General features: G+C 47.0%; 1 protein-coding gene and 1 pseudogene across 3 annotated transcripts in view; one reads left to right on the top strand and one right to left on the bottom strand.

The window, feature by feature from the left end:
- The first annotated feature begins 5,585 nt into the window (after positions 1-5,585).
- Positions 5,586-6,586, top strand: LOC308241648 (small ribosomal subunit protein uS2-like; annotated as a pseudogene). Its single transcript has one exon. The product of its transcript is annotated as a small ribosomal subunit protein uS2-like (transcript).
- A 2,159-nt stretch (positions 6,587-8,745) lies between these two features.
- Positions 8,746-26,341, bottom strand: part of KANK4 (KN motif and ankyrin repeat domains 4) — a 68,564-nt gene continuing 50,968 nt past the window's right edge. For both annotated transcript variants that reach the window (XM_080656950.1, XM_080656951.1), the window contains exons 5-10: positions 24,227-24,445; positions 23,234-23,321; positions 20,970-21,180; positions 18,221-18,363; positions 14,658-14,858; positions 8,746-10,508 (exon numbers count right to left, since the gene is read on the bottom strand). In XM_080656950.1, coding sequence (XP_080513076.1) covers positions 10,404-10,508; positions 14,658-14,858; positions 18,221-18,363; positions 20,970-21,180; positions 23,234-23,321; positions 24,227-24,445 — 967 coding nt within the window. In that variant the 3' untranslated portion in view covers positions 8,746-10,403. The remainder of the gene's footprint in view (positions 10,509-14,657; positions 14,859-18,220; positions 18,364-20,969; positions 21,181-23,233; positions 23,322-24,226; positions 24,446-26,341) is intronic.

The following is a 26,341-nucleotide window of genomic DNA, read 5'->3' on the forward strand; positions in this document are numbered from 1 at the left end:
TGAACCAGGAGATGATGGTTCGATTCACCCTCAGGGCACTCGCCTGGGTTGCAGGCTCGATCCCCAGTGGTGGGGGTGCAGGAGGCAGCCGGTTGATATTGATGTTTCTGTATCTCTCTCCCTCTCCCTTCCTCTCTGAAATCAATAAAAATTTATTTTAAAAAAATGTAAGAACCCTAATAAAACAAACAAAACAGAGGTCTCTCCTCTGGTAATGAAAATATTCAATTAAGAAAGATTTTGGATTTGCTGAGCTTTCCCATGAAATAATATGTTTAAAATGCCTTGTAGGCCCTCACTAAACTTTAATAATCCCCCACCTCCCATTCCCAATAGTTTCTAGGCAAATCCAGCCTGGTGCTCTGTCAGATTAGAAATCAGTTTAGATCTTTTGATCTGAGGCCAGATGCAGCTGCGTCTCTCACCACCAGAGGCTGTGAGCTCACCAGCACCTTTCCAACAAGCATCAGCATTCACCCCGCTGGGCCTGCTCCTTTTGCCTGATACCTGCAACAGGATCATTGCTTTGGAACTGCAGGGCAGGCCTCCTGCTTCCAGAATGTACACAGACCAGGAGTGTGTGTGGACAAGGCAATCATATGTGCCTTGCCCACCTGCAAACACTCACACAAAGCCTGGTGGACTCTGGGGAAAGGGACAGCTCAAGGAGATCGTAGTCACCTGTTCTAGCATGATGATGTACTAGTATTTGGTCTTCGTGGCACAGAGCTCCTGAAACCCTTGGAATTTTCCAAGTAATAAGTGCCATAAAAGTTTTTAGGCAAATCCAAAAGTTACGTTAATGAAGTGACTTTTGGAAAGCTCCTAAGGATGGGCGTGCAGTTGCTAGTGGAGCCAGCCATGTGATTGGAGGGTGGAACCTGTCAGTCATCCCTCCTCCCACACCTCTGGGGAAAAGAGGAGGCTGGAGGTGGACATCAGTTATTAACTAAAAGCAGTTTATGGTAGGTAATTAGTATCCTGACAAAGACCAACTTTGATCTTTACTGAGCCTATTTATCTTTTTGCATCTAAGATAACATACCTGCGAAATGTCAGGGTAACTTGTAACTTCCCTTTTTCTGGACCCCTCAGGACATTACAAATGGCACTAGGGCAGAAACTACAAATCCCCTCAGTGTTATTGTTGTCGTGTTAATTATTGACTGTTAACTATCCCACCTGTGTAAAAGAAGCATGTGACTATCATTTCACTTTTTATCCACTCCCAGAGGTTTCCCCCGCTTTGCTTTCTCCCACCTCCCTAATCTATCACCAGTGGATTTCATGTAACCAACTTCCATCTCCTCCTTTGATTATAATGTATAAAACAAGGTGAAAAATTGCCCTTCTCCGGACCATTATTCCAATATGTTGAGATTCTGCTTCCCGGCAATTATTGACAGTTTGGCTCAAATAAACTCACAAAAATTCTTTACAAGTTTGAAGGTTTTGTACATTAAGAGCCAGTCTGTCAGAAGCACAGGTGACAACCTGGACTTGCAATTGATGACTGAAGTGGGTGGGGAGGGGGCAGTCTTATGGGACTGAAGCCGTGATCTGTGGAATCTGATGCGATTTCTGAACAGTGTTGGAACTGAGTTGAATGGTAGGACACACAGCTGGTGTGGAGAATTGCTTGGATGTGGGGACCCCCCGCCCCATAAGAATTGGTGTCAGAATCTCAGTCCCCCACAGACTGAGCGCAGTCCTGTCAGGGACAGAGCACAGACCAGGGGTTGTCCTCTCTCCAGGCAGGCAGGACAGAGACAGGACGTGAGCTTCCCTCTATTCCTGCTTCTTATCTGACAACTGGGAATAGCGGGCAAGAGGGTCTAAAAACAGTTTCTTCTCTAGTTTTCCTTTCTGGGGGGAAGAGTGGGAATTTCTTTGCTTCTAAGGCACCTTGAGGACTGGAAAATACCCCTCCCCCCAACCCGCCTACCCGAAGTCAACAATAGAATGGCTTCATTGGCTTCAGAGCAAAGACTCAGGCGCTGTTTCCCTCATGGATCATGGAACCAGGATGGGGTGCAGGATCGGGGCGGGGGGACGGGCACAGAGGAAGGAAGGCCAGACCCCCCCTTAGACACCGGCTGGGCTCCCTCCCTCTGTTCCAGGTCCATCTCTCAGGACGAGAGAGGGGGTGGAGGAACTGATTTGGAACAGTAGGGAATTCCCCGCTGAAGGGGCAATTGAGGCAATGTAGGGTTCAGACCATCTGTAGCTTTCTTCCCCAGTGATACTGAGCCCAGGGAGGTCCCAACCCCTCAGCTGTTCCAGTCCCAAACACTCTGCCTGTGTCTCCTCTGTGCCGGGGCCACCCAGCTGGACCGGCAGGTCAGCTACTGACTTAATGCTGAGTCCCTTAAGCAGCTTTGTTCCCTCAGCAGGGTCCAGCCCCTGCCGCTGGGCACCCCTCCACAGCCTAGGTCACTGCGAGGAAGCACGAAGAGCTCCGGACGTCCGGCAGGCAGTGGAGTGTGGTCACAGAGCCAGAGCTCCTGGCTTGAAATCCCAGACCCATTTACTAGCTGTATGGCCTTGAAGGAGTTATTTACCCTCTCTGTGCTTCAGTTTCCTCATATGTACAACAGGGATAATATTAGGCTACCTCATTGGGGTATTGTGAGGCATAAATGATGCCCTTAAGACTGGAGCCTGGGTAGATGTAAGTACTCAGAGAAGGCAAGCTGCTATTTTTATGGGGTCGAGTCTAGGGCAAAGGATCCAATGGCCAGGGAAGGAATCTATGCTGAGCTCTGCCATAGAGGCCAGCACTACGTGGATACCTTATCCAGTTAACCACGTACAAGAGCAGAAGGAAGGAACTATTATATCCCAGTTTACAGATCAAGAGCCTGAGTGGCCAAATGGTCCAGCTGGGATGCAACACCTGAGGTAGCCGATTTCAGACACCATGCCCTTGGTTGCCTCCCACCAGGCTACACAGCCCAGAGAGGAGACTGGGGAAAGCAAACACGTAGGGTAGTTATGGAATTGAAGGGTGAGTATCTACTGGGCTTTAGGGAAGGAACACATGTTACTCTGGGGAAGCCAGGACGTGTGCTTCAGTCCGTTGGCTGAAGAGTCATTTTTGCTCCTCAGTTTACAAGGCTGAACCAGCCACTAGTGGCTTCTGAGATCTACATGTTACAATCCAGACACTCAGAAGTTCTGGCTAATGAGATGTGAATCTCCTTCTAAATCCCAGCTCCAAAATTCCTGGGGGAGGGTCTGATGGCCCAAGCCCAGGTAATGTCCAGTGTCTATCCTTCCATGGCCAGGGACCAAGTTTTCTTGTAGAAATGTGACAGCTTCTGCTATAGTCATGTGCATGGTGGAGGGGGCTGGGAAGGGGAGGTTCCTGGGAAAGGAAGATCTGGCAGACAGTCCACAGGAGTCTACTCATTGGGCTTTTCTTCTCTCTCCATCTTTTCTCTCTTCATAGCTGTTCTTTGCTCATACTCTCATCCTGTGTTCACCTCTACCTCTTTTATCATGCCTCGCTCCATCTCATGACTTCTCACTCTGTAACCATAACTCACTGCTGCTGCCCAAAATGCACCATGTTTCCTCATTCAAATGTTTCAGCTAATTCAAATGGTCTAAAATGCCCACATTTCCAGACCGGGCCAGTTCACGGGCACTGTCTCGCTGAAGGACTGGGTGCCCAGTGCTGCAGAGCCTGTGCTCAGGAATCTTCTAGGGCAGTGGTCGGCAAACTGTGGCTCGCGAGCCACATGGGGCTCGCGAGCCGCTGTGTTGACTAATGAGTTTGCCGACCACTGGGATAGGGGCTTAATCACAAGGAACAACAACAGCCTGTAATTATTGGAATCGAGAGTCTAGGTCAGTGGTCGGCAAACTCATTAGTTAACAGAGCGGCAAACCGCGGCTCGCGAGTCTCATGTGGCTCGGAGCCACAGTTTGCCGACCACTGTTCTAGGGCAACACAAGGCTGTGCCCTTTGAGGGCTGTGGGCTGGGCGATTCCCCTGTGAGCATTGAACTGGGGCTGGCACCATGAGGAGATATAAAAGGATGGGCCTTCCTGAACTCTTCCGCCCCGAAACTCACTAACCATAGCATGAGATCCTGGAGATTGCCATGGGATGCTGAGTGCATTTATCCAAAGCCCACTGCCACAGAGGTCCAAGTGTACAATGGCTTACATAAGTTAGAAGATTTCTTGACTAGAGGCCCTTGCAGCCCGGCTGCCTCGCAGCCCCTTGGCCCCACCTCCAACCCACTGGTTGTTCTGGAAGGTCATTCTGCCATCCAGTCTAATTAGCATGTTAGCTCTTTATTATATAGGATTTCATATCAAAGGGGAATAAGCAGTCCAGAGCAGATTTGATGGGTCTATGGTGTTGGGGCCTAGCTCTTTCTGCCTTGCTGTTGTGTGATCCCTAGGGTGTTGGCCCATCCTCATGGATCAAGATGGATTGTTACCACATTCCAGCCAGAGGGAAGGGGCAAAGCACTTCCATTTCCTTTGCACACAGGAGTTGGACTTTGCCTACATCACTTCGCTCACACCTCATTAGCCAGAACTTAGTTATGTGGCCACATGAAGCTTCAAGGGCAGCTGGGCGATGGAGTCTCTATTCTGGGTGGCCATGTGTCCAACTGAAATTTGGGGATTCTATTTCTAAGGAGAAAGGGAAGAATGGATATTGGGGACAATGGCATCACCATTTTCCTGTCACTCGTGTTGACCCTCTCCACCATCCAGTGTGTCATCACCTCCTGGCACACCCCCCTAGGCCCTCTCCTTCTTCCCCACAGATGCCATTGAAGACTGGGCCCTTACTGCCCTATACCCAGGGTCTGAGGACAACCTCCTCACTGATGCCCTGCCTCTAGTCTCTCTCTCCATCCCCCCTCTGTGAACATTCTAAAGGGCAAATCTGATCTGGCTCCATCGTTTAGAAATTCTTCAATGGCTCCCCGCTGTCCACAGCAGTGAGATTTTAACTGCAGATTCCTGAATTCCTGAAATTACATGCAGATTTTGCAGATTTATGTGCATTTTTCTGAACAGAGCTTCAGGTTCTCAAAGAGATTTCTGATTCCCCCTCAAGTTAGAGGCTTAAGTCCAAATTCCTATCTCAACCTACAAGTATACCTACTAACCTTCCTCTTAAATCTACTCTTCAGCCACTTCCCCCATGCCACCTAAACTGGAGTCTTTCTGCAATTCTCTCTATTGCCCAGACAGCCATGGTCTTACACACTTCACATCTTTATACCTGCTGTTCTATCTAGAATGCCCTGGCAAACTCCTTCCTCCACCTCCTGTGGCTTAGAGCAAGGGCCACCTCCTCTGTGAGGTTTCCCTGACTCCCTCTGGCCAAGTACGTCTCCACAGCCCTCTTCAGACCTCCATTACTCATCCTGTTCACAGTCGTTGTCAGCCTGCATCTGTCTCCTCCACCAAACCATGAACTCTAGAGTCCAGGACCCAGGACAGATAGTCTACAAATGTTTGTTGAATAAGCATCACTCATTTCCGCCCCGCCCACCCCCCCCCATGGAGTACTCTTTTTAAAATGCAAATCTGGCCTTTTCTGCGCTACCCGGGGAGGGCTCCATACGGCGTTGTTCTTGGTTCCCACGTAACTTAAAGGGAAACTTTTCACAATGTCCGGAGCCCTTGATGTCCTGCAAATGAAGGAGGAGGATGTCTTCAAATTCCTTGCAGCAGGAACCCACTTAGGTGGCACCAACCTTGACTTCCAAATGGAACAGTACATCTACAAAAGGAAAAGTGATGGCATCTACATCATCAATCTGAAGAGAACCTGGGAGAAGCTTCTGCTGGCAGCTCGTGCCATTGTTGCCATCGAAAACCCAGCTGATGTCAGTGTCATATCGTCCAGGAATACTGGCCAGTGAGCTGTGCTGAAGTTTGCTGCTGCCACTGGAGCCACTCCTATTGCTGTCCGCTTTACTCCTGAAACCTTCACCAACCAGATCCAGGCAGCCTTCCGGGAGCCAAGACTTCTGGTGGTTACTGACCCCAGGGCTGACCACCAGCCTCTCACAGAGGCATCTTATGTTAACCTGCCCACCATTGCTCTGTGTAACACAGACTCTCCTCTGCGCTATGTGGACATTGCCATCCCTTGCAACAAGGGGGCTCACTCAAGTGGGTCTGATGTGGTGGATGCTGGCCCGGGAAGTATTACGAATGTGTGGCACCATCTCCCATGAACACCTGTGGGAAGTCATGCCTGATCTGTACTTCTACAGGGATCCTGAAGAGATTGAAAAGGAAGAGCAGGCAGCTGCTGAAAAGGCTGTGACCAAGGAGGAATTTCAGGGTGAATGGACTGCTCCTGCTCCTCAGTTCACTGCTGCTCAGCCTGAGGTTGCAGACTGGTCTGAAGGCGTGCAGGTGCCCTCTGTACCCATTCAGCAGTTTCCTACTGAAGACTGGAGTGCTCAGCCTGCCACTGAAGACTGGTCTGCAGCCCCCACTGCTCAGGCTACTGAATGGGTAGCAACAACCACTGAGTGGTCCTAAGCTGTTCTTCCACAAATTCTTAACAGAACGGAAATAAGGTTGATGGAAAATAAACAGTTTCTTAAAAAAAAAAAAAAAATGCAAATCTGAGTGTTGCTTCTGGTGTTCCTATTTCCTTCAAATCCAAACTTGGTGCAGTGGCTTTCTCCCTGGCCTCATCTTGCAATCTTTCTTCCTTCCTATCTTATTTTTTCTTTATTTCTTTCCTGGAACACTGAAGTTCTTTTAATGCCCAAATCAATGCCTCTTGTTTAGAGGTTTTATGCATGCTTCTTGCTCTGCCCCTCTTTGCCTGGCCAATGCCTATGCACCCTTCAGATAGCATAACTATTCTCAGGAAGCCCTCCTGGGCCCTCCCTACCCTCAGACTAGGCTGAGGGTCCCTCCTATGTAGCCCCGTGCACCTTGTCCTTGCCAGTCACAACATGCATCATGTTGTTCCGTGATGACTTGTCTTCCTTCCCTGTTAAACTGTAAGTTCTTGTCTACCTTGCTTATCATATATCCCCAGCCCCAAACACACTATTTAGAAGGAAGTGGGTATCTGATAAATCTGTTAAATGAGAGCTAGGTAAATTAATTTCTCCATCATAAATCTGGTTTTTCAATAGTTTTCCATTGCCTTTATTTTATTTTTTTAAATATATTTTTATTGATTTCCGAGAGAGGAAGGGAGAGGGAGATAGATAGAAACATCAATGCTGCCTCGTGCACCTCACTCACTGGTGATTGAAGCCCACAACCCAGGTATGTGCCTGACCTAGAATCGAACCATGACCTCCTGGTTTATAGGACGATGCTCAACCACTGAGCCACACCAACCGGGCTTTCCATTGCCTTTAGAGCAAAACTTTATCATAACTTTAGGGCACTTTGTGTTTTGGTTCCATGTTTTATGAGTTTCACCTCTTCCCAATCTCCCCTTTCATCTCAGCATCTTACTCAAACTCTCTATGACAGTCCTATTAAACTGAATGAAGGCCCCCAAATGTCTGCTCTCCCATCATTCATCCTTTGCAGCACTGGTTTCTCTGCCTGGCACACTCTAACCTCACCTCACCTCTTACTCTTCCTTTTCTGGGTGACATCACTAATCTTTGTTTTCAGTTCCAGGAAGCCTCCCTTAACTTCTCCAGATTAGCTCTGGTGCCTGTTATTGACTCCCCTCTAGTATCCTGGGCTTCCTTCTCAGCGTTCTGTTTTCCCAAGTAGATGGCCAGGTGACAGTCGGAGCGGTGTCACTATGATAGCTCTCATGCAAGCCTAGGGCCGGCACACCAGAAAAATTTGTGGAATAAACTATGTTGCCTGATTTTATTCCTTACTATTGGCACATGTGTCCTGTCTTCCAAAAGCAGATTGTACACTCCATGAAGGCAGTGAGGAGGGCTTAATACCTGTTCCCAGTCAGCCTGGTTATGTTGCTTGGAGGCTGTGCTGTCAGGCACTTGAGAAATCTGTTCATAGATAGCCGGGGTTTGGGATCCTGATGACCTGAGACACTGTTTTCGTGGAAGAGGCCTAATCTGCTCTCTAAAAGCCAGTGCTGGGAACAGTGTCAGGCACCTGGTTGCTTTTAACAGATATTTGTTGAATGAATTCTGGAGCCAAGGGAGACAGGCTGTGCTGTTCATCTCACTATGTTCTGGGCTCAGACATTCCAGTGGAACGAGATGGTTGTAGGGGATGAGATCATGTGTTCACGTTCCAAACTCAAGATTAAAAAAAGCCTTAAAAATCTCAGAAAGGACGGACAAAGTGTTTTTGAAAACGACTCAATGAAAAATCAGGTTGCCTTTCTAGTAAATAAGCTGTTTTTAATAGCTGGACCCAAATGACATATTTTTTTAAAAAATGTGACCAAATTAGAGTTGCCACCCTAAAGTGAGATGCAGAAATGGACCCTAGACCAGCAGGTGTGGCTCAGTGGTTGAGCATCAACCCATGAACCAGGAGGTCACGGTTCCGATCAGGGCATATGCCCAGGTTACAGGATCGATCCCCAGTAGAGGGTGTGCAGGAGGCAGCCTATCAATAATTCTCTCTCCCTCTCCCTGAAATCAATAAAAAAAAAATAAAACAAAAATTAAAAAAAAGAAATAGAGCCTAAATTGGCAACACGGGACACTGACCCCCATAATAGCAAATAAAACATTGCAAATTCCCAAGAACCAAGAGCAGAGAAATGCAAAGAAACTTTGAGACCCAAAGATTGAGGGGCAGCATTTTAATATAGAAACAGTCAAAGGCCAGAGCTGTACTACTCCAGGTGTGGTGTGGCCCAGCAGCATTGGTATCCCCTAGGAACTGGCTAGAAATGCAGATTCTCAGCCCCCTCCCCTCCCAGACCTCCTACATTCTAACAAGATCTCTGGGTTATCTGCACGCATATCAGAGTTTGAGAAGCACTGGAGTAGAAGATTTATTAATGTGGGGGTTTGCTCTTAAAATTTGCTTTTGGGAACAAAATCAAATTCTCTAACCCATTTAAAGCATTTTTAGCTTATTATTTGCTCCATTCTCTCTACCTCTGAGCAATACCGCCATATGCCAGTGTCCTGCTTGGGGACTTTGAGCCTCTCTTATGAATCCCAGTGGAAAACTTCTGTAGTCAGTCTCTGTGGATTAAAACTGGATTCCCAAACTTCCATCAGCTGTGCCTTGCACAACACCCCCAGGAGGTAGGTTGTATAATTTTTGTTTTTAAAGACAATGAAACTGGAGCCCAAGGAGGTTTGGTGACTCACACAAGGGGCACCAAGCAAACAGGTGTTTGTGTTTCCAATGTGAGGCTCACCGAACTCTGCTGTCTTTCTTTTTCATATAAGGTGATTTTGTGCCTAACAGACTTTAAGAAAAAACCAATTTGTAGATTACCCTGGATGAGCTACAGCATGTGGGCCCTGGGATTATGGAAGTTTAAGGAAGAACTGTCCAGTGGAGACAGATGTCACCCCAGGCTGGAAAGTTCTGCAGTCTGGGACCTCGGAAACCTCTGAGCTTCATGGAGCTCGAGCTTTGCTCATGAAGGCTGTGAGGGAAAGGAGCTGGGATTCCCACATGGCCATGGACACAGCGATGGAGGAAATATGGTCTCTGGCCCCGGGAGGATCCTCAGTCAGTTCAATTGTTTCTTTCAGAAGAGCTGGCATACCTGCCTCTGCCTCAATACACATGATGTGCTTCACTAGATTGGATTTCCTGATTAATCCCAATATCCTTGGTGCAAACTGGAGCCACAGATGGCCAGGACTGTCTGTCTGGCACTGACGCCAGTGTGCTTCTTTCTATCTTGCCTGAATTGAAGCTTTCTCTGTCTGCCCCAACTGAGCAAAGGCCCCACATGGGGTCTGCTCAGTTTCCCCTGTCTGCCAGGTGATTCTCCTCGGTCGTCTGGAGAACGATCGCAGGGATGACTATATAAATCTCCCCGGCCTCCCTAGACATGCATATTCAAGGGGACATCTTCATGTATGATGGATTAAAAAACACAGAGACGGTGCACTTTAAAATTCCATGTAAAAAGTATTGTGTTTCTAATGTGCTCCTGCCCGCCAGCTCCCTAAGCGGTGCTACAAAGGGTAGAGTCAGGAAGAATTCCAGGCTGAGACGTTAGGGACTTTAGATGACACCAGTGTGCCCGCCCGGCTCCTTCACCCTGCTCTGCAGCCTGCGTTGGGGGCTTGACCTAAGGCAAAACTACAAAGCATCCTAATGAGCAGAATGATACCCCGGGAATGTATGTGCATATCTGACATAGCTTCTTCTCTTGAGGGATGGCCCTCTGGCTGTGACCCATGCCCTCTCCAAGGGCGAGAGAAAAGTCCAGAGAAGGAGCCTTTTGTTCCCGGCTGCCAGTCCCTCCACAGCCCCTAGGGCCTCAGGGACCTGCCCTGCTCTGCGTGGGCCTGCAGAAGCTCAGCGATTTCCACATGGGCGGGCGGTTTCAGCGCGATGGACAAAGCTGTTCGGCCAGCCTGCAGCGGAGAAAGAGAAGGAGAAACACATTTTATCCTGCCTGCCTCCCGCCCCACAAAGCAAGGGCGACTTGGGAGTAGGGCTGTGCATGGGGCATAGAGTCTATTCCAAGCATCCAGAGGCCTAGACGGGGAGGAGATTCAAATGGCACGAGAAGCATGAGAAACGGGCCCCTTCTACAACATTCACGCCTGGGAAATTCACATCAGTGGGAATAAAGTGTCTCTTGCTTTTAACACACTTTATTTTAAAAATGGAAAACAGAGGAAAGAAAAGAAAATAACTCTTCCATTTTTTCCATTACACAGACCTAAATGGAAATTAGCATTTTGGTTTGTCTCCCTCTGTTCTTTTCTCTTGTCCAAATGTGTTATTGGTTTAAACAGAGGAATGACATTGTATATTAATTTTAAATCTGCTGGCATTTTGAACTTACCGTGGCATGCTATATGATTTTCCCACATTCTTATAGTCATCAGAACACATCATTTTTGTTATTGGTAACATAACATTCCATAATTTACTGAACTGTTTCTCTTCTGTTGGAGATTTGAGTGGTTTCCAAGTCTTCATCATCATAAACTTAGTGCCGAAAGCATTTTCTCTTTTCTAATTATTTTCTAAGGACCCGCTCTTAGAAGTGGGCATGTCCATGGAAGGAAATGTACAGTTTACCCCCGGATACATGATACCCTGGGGCTGTTTCAGCGATGCAGGGAGTTGCCGGGGCTGCTGTCTAAAGCAGCATGCAGTGGGGCTCTCGCCGGCAGCACCCGCCAGCGAGACAAGGGGAGGCGAGGGGAAAGGCCACCGTGACCCAGAGGACACCATCTGCGAGGGCAGCCACCGTCTTACGAATGGGCTCAATCATGTCTCCAAAATTCTAAAACCTAGATGTGTCTGAAAACCACTATGTTGACAACTCATTTGCCAGATAATTTGTAATTTTTCGTTGTTCCTATAACCTGAGATGTCAAGAACCCTCCCTTGTGACAAGTAAAAATGACATTGCTGCCTAACCGGTTTGGCTCAGTGGATAGAGTGTCGGCCTGCGGACTGAAAGGTCCCAGGTTCGATTCCGGTCAAGGGCATGTACCTTGGTTGCAGGCACATCCCCAGTAGGAGGTGTGCAGGAGGCAGCTGATCTATGTTTCTCTCCCGTTGATGTTTCTAACTCTCTATCCCTCTCCCTTCCTCTCTGTAAAAAAATCAATAAAATATATTTTTAAAAAATGACATTCCCAAATCTCCCTGGAGGGCAAAATCGCCCCAGAGTGAGAACCACTGGACTAAGCCAAGTGTGTTGACCACTTGGCTTCTGCCTTTGGGGGCCGGTCTCCCTCTGATGGGCTCCCCGCCTAACTCTAGACCTTCATGCTCCCTATTCCCTCCGGACTTTGCCTGGGAATGCCGAGGCCCTGGCTCCGTGATGTAGTTGGTAGTTGTTTCATTTCAGCTCTCACTGCTCACCTGTTCATAAAAATGCAGCATCAACTGAGTACCTCCTAGATGTGGGACACGGGCTTTACAACATTACCGTATTTAGGTAGCGTCTGTTATCATCCCCTTTACAGGCGAACATACAGAGGGCCTGAGTGGTTAGCTGAATAGGCCATAAGGACAGTCACTGAACCCAGTTTCAAACCCAAGAGTGTTTAAAGCCCATGCTCCTAATAGTCACTGGAATTGTTTGAAGTATAACAGAACCTTCCCTCCGTGACTGTTCCCCCACCTCCTGAAAGCAGCCACAGCCTTACCTCTGTGTCTGACATCTCCAGAGGTGTCCAGGAGATGCTCAATTAATCCCTGACTATCCCAGCTAACCTGGGACTGCCAAAGCTCATGCCCCTGTCCCACAGGCCTGCCTCCCAGGCCTCCCTGAGGTGACAGGAGTGGTCACTCCAAAGAGGGCCCTGGGCCTGCTCCAGATGAAAGGGCTGCTCCTTCTCCCCCAGGGCGACCCTGTAGGGAGCTCATTCACGCAGATCCTTTGTCTGACTAGTAATAACAGGAGGTTCGTATTTCCAGCAGCCCTCTGCTGTGCTGTGCCTGCATGCATCTCAAGAGGGTCAGTGCTCTCTAATTATCCCACAAATAGCTTTTAGCTTTGGGATAGAGCTGGGGTTCCTGGGACCTTCAGACACTGAACTGGAGCGCTTGCTTCTGGTGTGCGATTTCAGGGACCAAGCAGCCTGACTCACTGATGGACCAATCAAGGGTAGATCAGATGTGGCACAGTAGTGAGAGGTGCTGTCCCTGGGAAGGGAAGCGATTCTCTTCCCTCCCCAGGCCTTTATTCCTTTGGAACTGTAGATGTTATGAAAGTATAGAGAGGTCTGTTTAAAGCATAAAACTATAGTGCCAACCTTAAGGACACTAAAGTCAGACCTGGGCTTGCATTCCTGCTGCAAGAATCATTCCTGCTCCAAGATTATCCTAGACTTGATAATCTACACTAATAAAAGAGTAACATGCAAAATGACTGTACCTTCGTGACACCCACCAGCCAATCAGGAGTGAGTACGCAAATTAGCCCAACAAAGATGGCGGGTTAATTTGCATACACAGGCGCCAAGTGGCTGGGGGCTGGGCGGGACACTTGTGTCGTCGCCATGGTGATGACGCAGGCATTCCACACCACCCAGCCGCTCTGGGCCTCTGGGCAGCGTGGGAAGGCGGAAAGGCGGCTCTGGCCGGAGCGAAGGTGGTGCTGGCAGCCAGGGGAAGAAAGGCCCATTCTTACATGAATCTTCGTGCATCGGGCCTCTAGTCCTATATAATAAAAGGCTAATATGCAAATCAACCGAAAGGCAGAATGACTGGTCGCTATGAGGCACACTGACCACCAGGGGGCAGACGCTCAACGCAGGAGCTGCCCCCTGGTGGTCAGTGCATTCCCACAGGGGGAGCGCCGCTCAGCCAGAAGCTGGGCTCATGGCTGGCAAGCGCAGTAGTGGTGGCGGGAGCTTCTCCTGCCTCCATGGCAGCGCTAAGGACCCCTCAGGGGTCCCAGACTGCGAGAGGGCACAAGCCGGGCTGAGGGAACTTCCCCCTACCTCCCCCCGCCCCAGTGCATGAATGTCATGCACCAGGCCTCTAGTAACTACATAAACTTTCTAGGCCTCTGTTTTCTTATCAGTTATAAAAATGGAGATTGCTATACCTACCTCATGGGATTATTGAGAATAGTGAGTAATGCATGGATAGAGTTTAGTTCCTGTGAGTACTCTAGAAATACTGCCTGCTACAATGATCAGTCATAGGGTCACATCCTGATGATTTACTTCTGTAGTTTAGGGATTCATTCATTCAACTGTTGATTCATTCACCTGATATGTGGCAGACACTCTACTAGGTGCTGAGGATTCAGCAGGAAACCAGAAACATGGACCTTGCAATGTGACAACAATGACGATGATGCAGCAACTAAGAGTCTGTGTTTAGGAATTTGATGGGTTCCACTTGCTGTGTGATCTGGGATATGTTGCTTAACCCCTCGGTGCCTCCATTTCCTTGTGAGCAAACCAGCACCATCAAGAGTCAACCTCATAAGATAGTTGTGGGATTTAAATGAGATGGTCCATGGTAAATGCTTAGTACGGTACCTGGCACAGAGAAAGCACTTGATATATATCAACTAGTATCATTATTGTCTTTATCATTGCCACCACCACCATCATTATCATCACTTTACAAGGAAGTTTATTTAAGAAGCATGCGGCTGGCATTGCAACTTTAAGCAGGTTGGCTTGGTGCAGTGGGTTATTCTGTAAGCGGACCACTGTCAGAGAGTAGGCATAATGTATACTTGTCTCCTTCATCCAGCCTTCAGGGAGTCCCCATGAGCAGCAGAAGCTCCCCATCCAAGCTGCTGCCTTAAAGCCCACATGCTGTTATTGCCATGACCAGAGGAGGTCAGGGCCAAGGCCAGGCCTGGTTACATTCCCTCATGATGGTGTGAAAGGCTAGGGGTTTCCCAAATCCAAGGCTCTAAGCATTTACCATGGGTCATCTCATTTAAATCCCACAGCAGGTCAATTCTGAGGTTGACTCTGTTGCTATTGCCATATGGTTCATTAAGTTCTGCTGGCTGGCAAGGCCCTTTACAGGAAGGGGAAGACCTACTTGTTAATCCCTAGGAGTCTCACCTTGTCTGTCAGGCTGCTGTCACAGGCCGGGTGTGCCAGGAGCAGCCGCACCATGTCAGCGTTGCCACGGTGACAGGCCAGCATGAGGGCCGACGATCCATTGTGGTCCTGCAGGTTGACATCTGCCTGGCAGCTCAGTAGCGCTTGGACCATGTCCTCCCTGTCGTGGCTGACTCCCAGCATCAGCGCAGTCTGGCCTCCCTGCACACAGAGCCCAGGGGTGGGTCAGGCTGCCACCTACAGGGCGGACTCCTCTCCTGCTTGGGTGTGCTCAGGGATAACTTCTCCAGAAAATGACCAGTGACTTGAATTTTCTTCTGCCCTTGGTATGGGACACATCCTTCTCCACTGGCACACTTCTACTGGTCCTCTAAGACACTAGACAAAAGCTACATCGTCTCTAAAGCCCTCTACCAACTCCCAGGCATGGGATTCACAACATGGCACTTACCACTTGGCGTTACAACCTGTCAATCTCTTTCTCGAGGAATGAAAGTTTTGATGGCAGGGACTGTCTTTTTCATCTCTGTCTCCCCAGTGCCTCCCACCTAGTATGTGCTGACACATGTCCAATGATGGAATAAATGAGGGCCGGATGCTTCAGTACCATGACTTCTTACTGCCTGCCCCAGCCTGACTTCCTCAGGAAGCCTTGGTCTGCTCTGAACGCCTCTGGGATTGTCAGTTTAATGGCACCCCAAGCCCTCTTGTCTCAAGAAGATCTCGAATGGCTCTGTGGTTATTTCTAATCCATATTTCTAATCCATTGACAGTTTCTTACATCCCTGTGATCATCGGTGGGCGTGGCTCTGGTTCTGCTCTACCCCTCACTTGTCTTCTCTGAATCTTGGTTTCTCTTTTCTTAAAAACTAATGTAATAATGATCTATCCTATGTACCTAACAGGGGTTTTGCAGAAATCAAATGAGGTAAAAGTTGTAAGTATGATACTGTAAAGTAGTAATTTTTCTGATTACAAATTGACCATCATTTCTCATAGGTTTTCTTGTGTATACACAGTCCTCTCAGGCATTGATTGTATTTGCCCTCATGGTTCTCCTGGGTTCCAGGCAGATCAGGCTCGTCCCTCTGATGGGACATCGGGCTTTGTAAGGTTGCAAGAACAAGGCAAGGACTATGTGTTCTCTTCTTTCAGATCCCCCGTGGCTCTGAGCACAGTGTCTTACAGGTAAAGGTGCCAATGACACGTTTGCTGATGTGTTCACTGATTAAAGCGCCAAACTGCCGGCACTGATGGATTGTGCGTCCCCGTCACCCCCCCACCCCCTCCCCCCGGCCCAGAATGCTGGGGCTTAGAGAAAAAAAAGGGGGTTGGCAATCACAAAAGTCCTGGCTCTGACACTTACTGCCTGTGTGAATCAGTAACTTTTCATGGTCTGGTCAAATTGAACCAATTAACAATAAATATTACCTGCCTTGTGGGGTTGTTGTGAGACCTGAGCACTTAGCAAATGCTCGGTAACTACTGTTACCATTATGAGGGTTAGAGAGAATGGTCAGTGAGTGGGGATGCATTTGCTTTTTGGTTTGCTTGTACTCAGCCCTGAGGTAATGGTTGTTTACTGAAGTAACCAGATCAGGGAGTCCCCATGAGCAGCAGATCCAGCCCCATCCCTGCAAGTGGTATTATAAAGCCGGCTGACATATGCAGATTGTCTTCATGTCTGCCCCTCTGCCTGATTCAGGGCCCCTTCCTTTCTCACCTCCTTCCTGGTCCAGTTCAATACAATCTAATTTAATGATCATTTACAGAGCACTGCTATCCGCCATGTGCTGCGTGGACCCTGGAGGTACAATGAGAAATAAGCAGCTTATCCAGGAGACTCCCAGCTCCCAGCTCACTCCCATTTAACCTAGTACCTGCACCTCTCATCATAGTCAGGACCCCAGGGGGAGCTGAAGGGAGCAACTGCAGCTATGAATTCCCATCCCTCCTTTGATGACCTGGGCTGAGTCCCTTACCCTCTTCGACCATCAGTTTCTCCTGTGAAAAAAGGGAATTGATTTTGACCATAGGTAAGCATCTCCTCTTGCATGAAGGCCAATTTAGAAAAAAATCCATATGTTTATATAAAACATATTAAAATGAAAACAGCTTGACTCATATGCAGTGGGAGCTATAAGCAGGTGAAAACCAGAACATAATCTACAAATGTCTATTTCTCACCATCAATAGGATAGCTGTGAGATAAAGTCTGCAAAGTGACTTTGCCATCAGGTTGGCCTGTAATCACTTTGGTTGTGGGGGAGTGGAGTTTAATATGTTGTTGGGAGACAATTTTCCATGGGTTCCTTGGATTTATGCATATCTTGTGAGTGAGGCACTATCTTCCCATTTGTTTTAGACTGTCTTTTTAAGGATGTTTGTACAGTGAACAGCTTTGGAAGACAGAGACTGTCTCCTCCAGAACAGAGGGCAGACATGCTTACTGGCCAGCATAAAAGATTCAGGTCCCCTAAGCTCAGGGTTCCTCTCCAGCAACACAACCAACTCTGTGCACAGGGATCTGGCCCTCCTTACAATGCCCTGAGGAAATGGGAACTGGGTTTCGGGGAAGTGGTGTAAATGCCAATGCTGTGGCTGCTACTACTGTTGTAACACACTGTCCTTCGCCTCTGGCACAGGAGTCTTGTGCCACCTGCCAGCACCCATGATACTGTAGCTGCTAACTTGCCAGCTTTAAGGTAAAGTAAAATCTCAGGCCCTTCACAGTTCTTGATAGTTCATCTACCACCTGTGATCACTCTAGCAGGGGTCCTCAAACTTTTTAAACAGGGGGCCAGTTCACTGTCTTTCAGACCATTGGAGGGCCGGACTATAGTTTAAAAAAAAAACTATGAACAAATTCCTATGTGCACTGCGGGCCTGGGACAAGTCAGCTGCTAAGCAGGACAGGCAGCAGCACCAGGCGGGCCGGGTAAATGTCCTCGGCGGGCCGCATGTGGCCCGCGGGCCGTAGTTTGAGGACCCCTGCGGGGGAAAAGGAGAGTTGGACGCACTCTGCTTGTTCTTGTATTTGTCGAAGGCCGGAAAGTAGCCTTTGGTAGGTTCCCATTGTCCCATACGGACCCTTTTCTAACGCAGAGCCCTACTGGGTTAGGACCATACCCCTACTCTGTGTTCTCAGGTAGGAGAGCCCAGCAGCTGAACAGAGACATCCCAACCACCTGAACTGCTCTGCAATTCATGACTAAGATGGATCACCTGCAGGGCTTCCTAGAGCGGCCCACTAGCACATGCCTTCCGAAGGTGCTAACTGCGGGAACGTCTGGCTCGAGAATTTCAATCCAGGTGGAATTTGTCCAATTTTAGACTGGGACATAAATTACAAGCTTCCTGCCCTCTGTCCCAGCCTGTCTGGGTCTCAGGAGCTTTTGCGGCAACCAAATGGTCAGGCTTTGGACACATGCCATTTGGAAGCCCCAGCCTTCCTGGGTTAAAAAACATTTTGTGGATTTACATGGAATTTCTCACCCCACGGGCAGAATAAAACTGGGAGGTTCCCGCACTTACAAAAGTGGAGATCAGTTCACATCTCCTACCTGGGTAGCTTGGATGTTCACATTTCCTTCTCTTAAGAGCTTCCAGACAACAGCCATGTCCTCATCGGTCTCCGCAGAAGCCAAGGGAGTGATCATCACGGCGGTATAGCCAGCTTTGTTCTGATGGTCTACGTTGCAGACGCCTGCAAGAGAAGCAACGAGTGCTGGAACAGCTCCCGAGGGGCCAGGAGCCAGACGCCTGAGCCTGTTAACAGGATGCTGCTGGTTAAAATGCAATAGACTCTACTGAATAAGAGCAATCCTTTCCCAGGCAAGGAATCGATGCTTTCTATTTTTAGCAGCCTTTAAAACTGGCTACTTTTCTTCACAGGTTTTCTGAGGATACCCAGCAAGGAAGGTCCACAGCAGGTGGCAAAGTGGGCCAATGGCCATGACTTTATCTTTTAAAGTAGAGCACGGACCACATTCCCATTTTACAGATGAGGCCACCAAAGGTCAGTGAAGCTACGTAAACTGCCCAAGTAAAGGTGAAGTGGGACCGGGGCTCAAGTCTATATGGCGCTAAAGCCCACCACTCCCCTGGCCACGCATTTTAAGTTTCACTCTCTCTGGGTCTGTGTGTAATTTTTAAGCTGATGGCTGTGTTTGTATGTCCTTTCCAAGGCCTGGTGATATGCTGTGTAATAAACCAGGGAGTATGAAAAATGCCAATGGGAAATCTTTGGAACACCATCTCACTTGAAAAACAGGGAAAGCCTTGGCTAGAGTGGCAGGTCACCAGTTCGATTCCTGGTCAGGGCACATGCTCACATTGTGGGCTCAATCCCCACTCAAGGTGCATGTGGGAGGCAGCTGGTTGGTGTTTCTCTCACATCAATGCTTCTCTCGCTCTCTCTCTTTCTAAAAGAAAAAAGAAAAACAGGAAAAAAAATCTCTACAACTTTTTACGTTAAAATAATTAAGAATATACATTTTATAACAATGAAAAATGGGCTTATTTTAAAGATGAAATATTAAATGAGAATTCAAAAGAAATTTCTGCTTTGTAGCCCTGGAACTATGCATTTGTATCCCTCTCCACCATAGGAGATGGTAGAAGATTATCAGCTTGATATGTGTTGTATAAACAATCCCACCTCTTAAGGGGAAACCAAATCTTCCCTGTACGTTTGCTTATCTGAAAAGCCTGTGTCTCTTTTGGACAAGAACAAAACTATCTCAGGAGATCAAGTTACTTGCCCTTTGTTAGCATTCCCTCTATAAAACAGGGATAATAACAGAACGTGTCTCATAGGGTTATTGTAAATTTAATGAGTTTATATATTTAAAGTACTTCGAACACCTACCATACAGTAAAACCTCAATAAGTGCTATTACTACTATTACTGTCCACAATGGTATTCTTGTCTTTACATCCTTTCTACCTCATGAAGAAAGACCTTTCTTCTCATGAAGAAAGACTTAGGGCCCTGGCCAGTTTTGCTCAGTGGTTAGAGTGTCAGCACAAAGGGTCTTGGTTCGATTGTCTGTCTGGAATGAGGAGGCACTCAAAAAGCAGTAGGTGTCATTGTTACTCATGTTTTATAATGAAAGCCCCTAACACTGAACACACTAAATGTTCATCTCCATTTTATGATGTATCTTTCTCAATTGAGCTACCTCTTAAAATTATGGTGTCCGTGAAACTACAAAGAAATGAAATCCAGTAAAACTGGCTCAATGTATTTCAATGCCTTCATCTTCCTCTGATGATATGGGATACAGAAAGAACTTTACGCTGTTATTACATGTGTCACCTATGGATTCAGGTGAAAAGCCTCAAGGTTGCTTAATGGAATTTTGGAGAATTGGAAGTTTACTAGAATTTAACCTAGCTCCCAGGAGTCATCCATCCACTCATTCATTTAACACACATATTCACTCAACACCTACTGTGAGCCAGGAACTGGTCTAGGTGCTGAGGATACTGAAAGGAAGAGACAGACAAAAGCCACATTTGACTGAGTTTGCTGAGTTCTGTTGGGTAGAAATGACCCCTAGCTAGTGTGTAGCTGTTAGTATTAGCTAGTGTGGAGCTCACTGGTAATCCACACATACAGTATATCTGATGAAGGATGAATGAATCAAATTGAGTCAAACTGGCCAAATAGAGCCAGGGCCTTTGTTTTTTTAATTGAGTTTATTGGGATTCATTGGTTAATAAAATTATATAGGTTTAAGGGGGGTACAATTCTATAATACATCATCTGTATATTATATTGTGTGTTCACCATCCCAAGTCATGTCTCTTTCCATCACCATTTATGTCCCCTTTACCTTCTCTACTGCCCCCCCCCCCCACCCCATTTCCCTATGGTAATCACCATACTGTTGTCTGTCTATGAGTTTCTGTTGTTGTTTTTTGCTTAACCTCTTCACCTTTTTCACCCAGTCCCTCTACCCCCGCCATGACCTTTATTAAAAATCCTTACAAAGATGGTAACATGTGACCTTCCTAGAGGTAATGTGGTATAGATTTGGAGTTAGACAGGCTGAATACAAAACCTGACTCTACTATTTACCATCACTGTGACCTAAGCCTCAGTGTTCTCAACTGCAACATGAGAAAAATAATCCCCACATCACAGAGTGTGGTGAAGCATAAATGATATGCTAAAAGCAAAATAGTCTCGCCCAGTTCCTAGAAAACAGAAGGAACTCAGAAAAAGAATCCCCTTGCTGGAAAGAAGAGAGTACCAGAACTGCCCTTCAGGGAGGGACCCAGAGCATCGATGCAACCATTTCTGACCTGTCTCCAGCAGCAGCTTGACGATGGAGAAGTTGGAGTGGGACACACTGTAGTGAAGGGTTGTGTTTCCGTTTCCATCAGCCAAGTTGACAAGCAGCTTTAGGAAGTGTGGGGAGTGAGGCTGGAGGTAGGCAGCCACCACAGCAGGATTCGATGACTTCCGGCTAGAGACGCGAAACCACTCTTGACTGATGGTGTTCAAGTTTTGCCTCTGAAATACCAAAAGATTCCAATTCCGGAAGGTTATCTGGCCTGGGGAGCTCCAGCTGAGGTATTCGTTTCTACCAGGAAAAGTCAGCTTTGGATGCTTCCACTTCTATTCGTTTGCTCCCTCTAACTCTCCATGTGACTGACTCCTGGAGGGCTCAGGGCTAGTGGGGTTGAGGATGCAGCAACATACATACTTGGAACCTGTGTGATTGCTCCTGTCCCGGATGAGGTGGAAAGGGGGACGGGGAGCGCAATGCAGTAATCAGTAACAAAGCACTTTGCTGGGTGACAGTTCGAGTCTACCTGTAAGTTTAGGATAACCAAGACCTTCTCATTCATGTGCATCCAGCCAGTCTATATTGACCTTAGCCCAGACTCGACCAGGACGTATGTGTTTTCAATAGACACAGACAGAAAGTCACAACATTTTACTGATTGGAGCAATGCTGAAAGCCAAGGCAAACAACACAACTAACTTCTGCTCAACACAAAACCCCAACAGCTGTGCTGGAATGAGTTTTTGCTCTTAAGTTTTGCTAGGACCTTCAAAGGAACAGTTGAATAACCCAGGGCAGGACCCCACTATCCACAGGGCTCAGTTCCTTGCAACCACGAATGAGGAGAGTTCCAGAGCAAATGACATCAACTCTGTGTGACATGGCCTCGGTGTTTAAAATGGAACATGGTTAGATTACCTAACTCTGGGGATGCCAATATCAGAAATGATTCCACACTCATTCTGGAAAGAGTACTGGATTTGGAGTCACTAAACCAACGTGGCCAGATATAAGTCCTGGCTCAGCTATGTGACCTTGGAAGTCATATAACCTTTTGAACCTTACTGGTCTTGTCTACAAAATTGGGTGCAAAAAGGGGCTAGCTCCCTAACCTCCCACGGCTCTACAGAGTGAGGTCCTTGTACAGCCTGCTTTCTCTCTGAGGTAGGATGGCAGGGGTCTTGTGCTCTGATCCTAACATGGGTATGGTGTCAGGCTTGCATATCTGCAAACCACTTTTCTAGGCAGAAATAGTGGAATCTTTTGTGGATGAAACACTTTTTTATATAACAACTCCTTTGCCCATGGAATCTTTAGGAGAATTAGAAAAAAGACCCTAATATTAAGGAATATAGTGATAGATTTTAAGTGGAGAGCTAAGGAATAAATTAGTTCTGTAATTCATTCAAGAATAAGTAACAGGAATTTTAATCAATATCCACATCACTTATTGTTGTTGTTTTTTAACAATCTGGGAACAGTTATTTACCAAATCAGCTAAGATAAAGTAGCAAAAATGGGTTGGGTTGAATTGATCGTTTTTACTCCTACAGTTCTGCAAAAGAGAAGAAAACAGGCTTTGAAAAATGCTTACAAGTTGTTACACATTGGGTCTTATCAGCTGCTCTCATAGCTTGTATCTCTTGCTTAAAAGTAGAACCCCATTGTTACATGTTTAAATCTCCATGGGCCATAAAGGTGTTAAGGAACAAGCAGATGTAGTTTCTTGCTCTTGGTCTCTTGCCAGTAGGTACACTTCCAAAAAAAAGAGTAAAGACTACAAAATTAAATGCTAGGGCTTGAGGGTAATTGGGGAAATGTTGCCTACCACCCTTATTTTACTAATGGGGAAATTGAGGCCCTGACTGTTGAGCTGGCTTGACCAATATCTCAAAGATGGTGCTCCTGGGAATAGAACCCAGGATTGCTATTCCACATGCTCTTTTCCATTCTCCCCACAGTTCGCTTCACTTGATCAAGGCAATTTTGAGCCTAAGCCACAAATAATTGTATGACACACATCCAGGGTGTGATGCCTAATAACCCTTGATAAAAGCCTCTGAGCACCAGGCTTGCTTTCCAGGGTATATCTGTCAGTTTCACTTTCTCAGCATAATCCATCACCTTAGGCAACAGGCAAAATCTGGGCAAATGAGAGAGCACCCAGAGGGAAGGGACTCACACTGCTGCCTCAGCTAAGGGACCAACGTCATGCAGTTGGAACTGATGGCTTAAACAATATGGGAATCTCTACATGACAATGAAAAATCAGAGTACCAAGAGCTGGTCGGTGGTGGTCCCGGTGTCTGGCAGATATTGGCTCAATGCCTGGCATGCATTAAGAAATTCTTCAGAGGGTTTATATCTAAAGAAAAAAATATATGTATCAGTCTCCATGTTGATGAAAAAGGTTATTCTCTAGCTTGACTTCATTCTCAGCAGCTCAAACTGGGCCACTTCCCAGGATAAGGGCATTCCTCAGAAATATGGGGTGAATACAGTGTCCTGATGATGAGGCGTGGCCTCTGAGCTCCTCTGAAGAGTGAGAAGAGCACACTGCCCTTTTTACTGTACTTATTTCTACCACTCATTGAGAGCCTACTATGTGGCAGGCACTACGATAGGCATTATACATACTTTTCCTCATCCAGTCCTGAGATCAAACCTATCTGGTTGCTGTTATCTACATTTTACAGATGAAGTAACTGAGGTGACCACAGCTTAAGTACCCTGTCTAAAATAACACTGTGCAGAGATAGGATTTTAATCCAGGTATGCCCAACTGTACTCTTTCATCATGCCACATGACCTCCCATTACTTTCAAAGAGTTACATCAGCATAGCAAATGGGAGAGGCAGAAAAGTGTGTGGGTAAGAATCAGAAAAGACTTGGTCGAATCCCTGCTCTGCTAGCTGAGTCATTTAACTTCCCTACGCCTCTGTTTCCACACCTATAAAGTGGAGATTATAAACGTTTCTACCTTGAAGGGTTGTTTTTACAACTATATAAGAATGCATGTCCTTCATATTCCCAGTGCTAGGCCAATATTAGCTTTATCTGTAGAGCTCAATCTATGACAGTATACCCATGAAGGCAGGAGTTACATCTATTTAGTTCAACTAGTGCACAGTACCTGACATAGATTAGAAACTCAATAAATATTGGTGAATGAAAAAACAAAAGAACAAATGATTGAATAAAAGGATGAATAAACACCCCTGTCCTATCTCAAAAGTTCATGTGTCCTAATCTATACCCATCTGACTCACCTCTCAGCCTTGGGAAGGGGGGGTTCTTCCCCAGGCCCTTTTCCCTGGCCTGTGTTGCAGGTGCCCTCGGAGATGCCTTGCCCTGCCTTGCAGCCTGGGTGGGCATCCTTGCCCCACCTATGTTCTGGGCCATCACGTTTCTTCTCAGCCTCGCTGTCAGACAAGTCTTCTGGGGAGCTGTCCTCACCACTGGTCTCCTCGCTGGAGGTGGTCTCATAGCTGGGAAAGGAGACAGAGGTGACTTGTTCTGTGCTTCCTGCCCAATGCCCGTTCAACAAGAATGAGACCTAGTGGGCTTTAGCTAACCCTTCCCAGCTTGCTAACCACACCCTCCATTCTCTATACCTTCAGGCCTGGACAAGGGGCTCCCAGAAACCTTGGTGTCAGAGATAAGTGAGATTAAGAGCTCTGACTCTAATGCCAGAGGCCATTTGGGGAGAAAAGATCATTAACTAAGATCTTGGTAGCACATGCCCTAATTGACCAATGCATTCGGATGATGCAGTCAGGCAACCCAAGGTTCTTACAAAAGCATTTGCTGTTGGAATCCTAATGCCCTGCCCAGAGGAGAACCAACATTTGGTAAACATTTCCCATCCCCACTCTCAGTTTTCTGAATTGCCTGACACATTTTCATGTCTTTGGGTGACTGTGAGACTTCTCTTTAGCCCCCCCTCCCTCATTATAGCCCATTTTCCACCTGACAAGGAAGGAGCCATCAGTGTCTACTCCCAGTCAGAATACCTGAACCCAGCATTTGCCTTTCTCAGCTGCAGCCTATTTCAACTATTGCTTGGAATAGCAAAGGAGGGCATGGGCTGCCACTTCACCTGGGCTCCTCCTGCTCCAGCTATAACCCTCATGTTCAATTATATGCAACTCTATTAAGGTGGCAGACCAGAGACCATGGAGGAAAGTCCTGGGAGATGTATTGGTTCCTCTGCTGATGCTCAACAGGAGACCTCCAATGGATGAAGATTTCAGGCTTTAGGGCCACTAGACACTGCCACAGAGACTGGGGAGACTGCAGCTTACACTGAACCCCTTCATGCCCTTTCTCTGAATGGTGGCCCTTATGTTTACTGTATTTGCAAACCCAGCCTGTTGTTTGGTATGTTCACAATCTGTCTTGTTTAAACCCTGAATATTTCTTCCTCTATTGTGCTTGGAACAACCTTTTGCTTTTGTGGTTAAGAGAATAGGGGATATAATATGATTACCAAGGAGCTCCTATATTAAAATTGTTTCCATAAAAACTTCACCTGGAAGTTCGTTCATTCATTCATGCAACAGAAATTTATTGAGTACCTACTATGTGCCAGACACCATTCTAAGTATACATCAAAGTCCCTGTCCTAACTGAACTTATATTCTAGTAGGGAGAGGCAGAAAATAAACATGTAAAAAATATATTCAAATAGTAAGTACTGAGAATTGAATAAAATAATATAGAGTAATGAGCTAGAACAGTGGTCGGCAAACTCATTAGTCAACAGAGCGGCAAACCGCAGCTCGCGAGCCACATGTGGCTCGCAAGCCGCAGTTTGCCGACCACTGGGCTAGAGTGATGGGAGGAGGGACTAACTACTTTAATTCAAGCAGAACTTTTTAACCTTGGCTGCATATTAGAATCACTTGACAGGGTTTAAAATTCCCAATACCTGTACTACACTCCAGACTAATTAAGCTGGAGCCTTCAGGGAGGAGACCCAGGCACTGCTATTTTTAAAGGCTCCCCCAGGTGCAGCCACGGTTGAAAAACACTGCACTTCGAGTGACAACTACTAAGCACTATCTGGGAAGGGAGCACTTTAAGCCGAGTGGACAGCAGATGCAAAGGCCCCTAAGATGGGCCTGCCTCAGCACATTGGAAGGAAGAAAGGCAGGAGCCAGCAGTAGGGGGCCTGCTTTACACTTTGAGATTAGGCGAATCCTCCTTCACTGTACACGAACTGGTGAAAGCTCAACACTAAACAGCTTCTCCTCGGGCCACAGTGTCTGACGTTAGCAGGAGTAGGAACAGCAACTCTCCTATGAACCCATTTCGTCATTTCTGACGTTTCCCTCACAGAATGTACAACAGTAATGTCACTGTTGTTTGCATCTGGTGTCTTC

The sequence above is a fragment of the Plecotus auritus genome, assembly GCF_963455305.1.
Source record: "Plecotus auritus genome assembly, chromosome: 2".
Lineage (NCBI taxonomy): Eukaryota > Metazoa > Chordata > Mammalia > Chiroptera > Vespertilionidae > Plecotus > Plecotus auritus.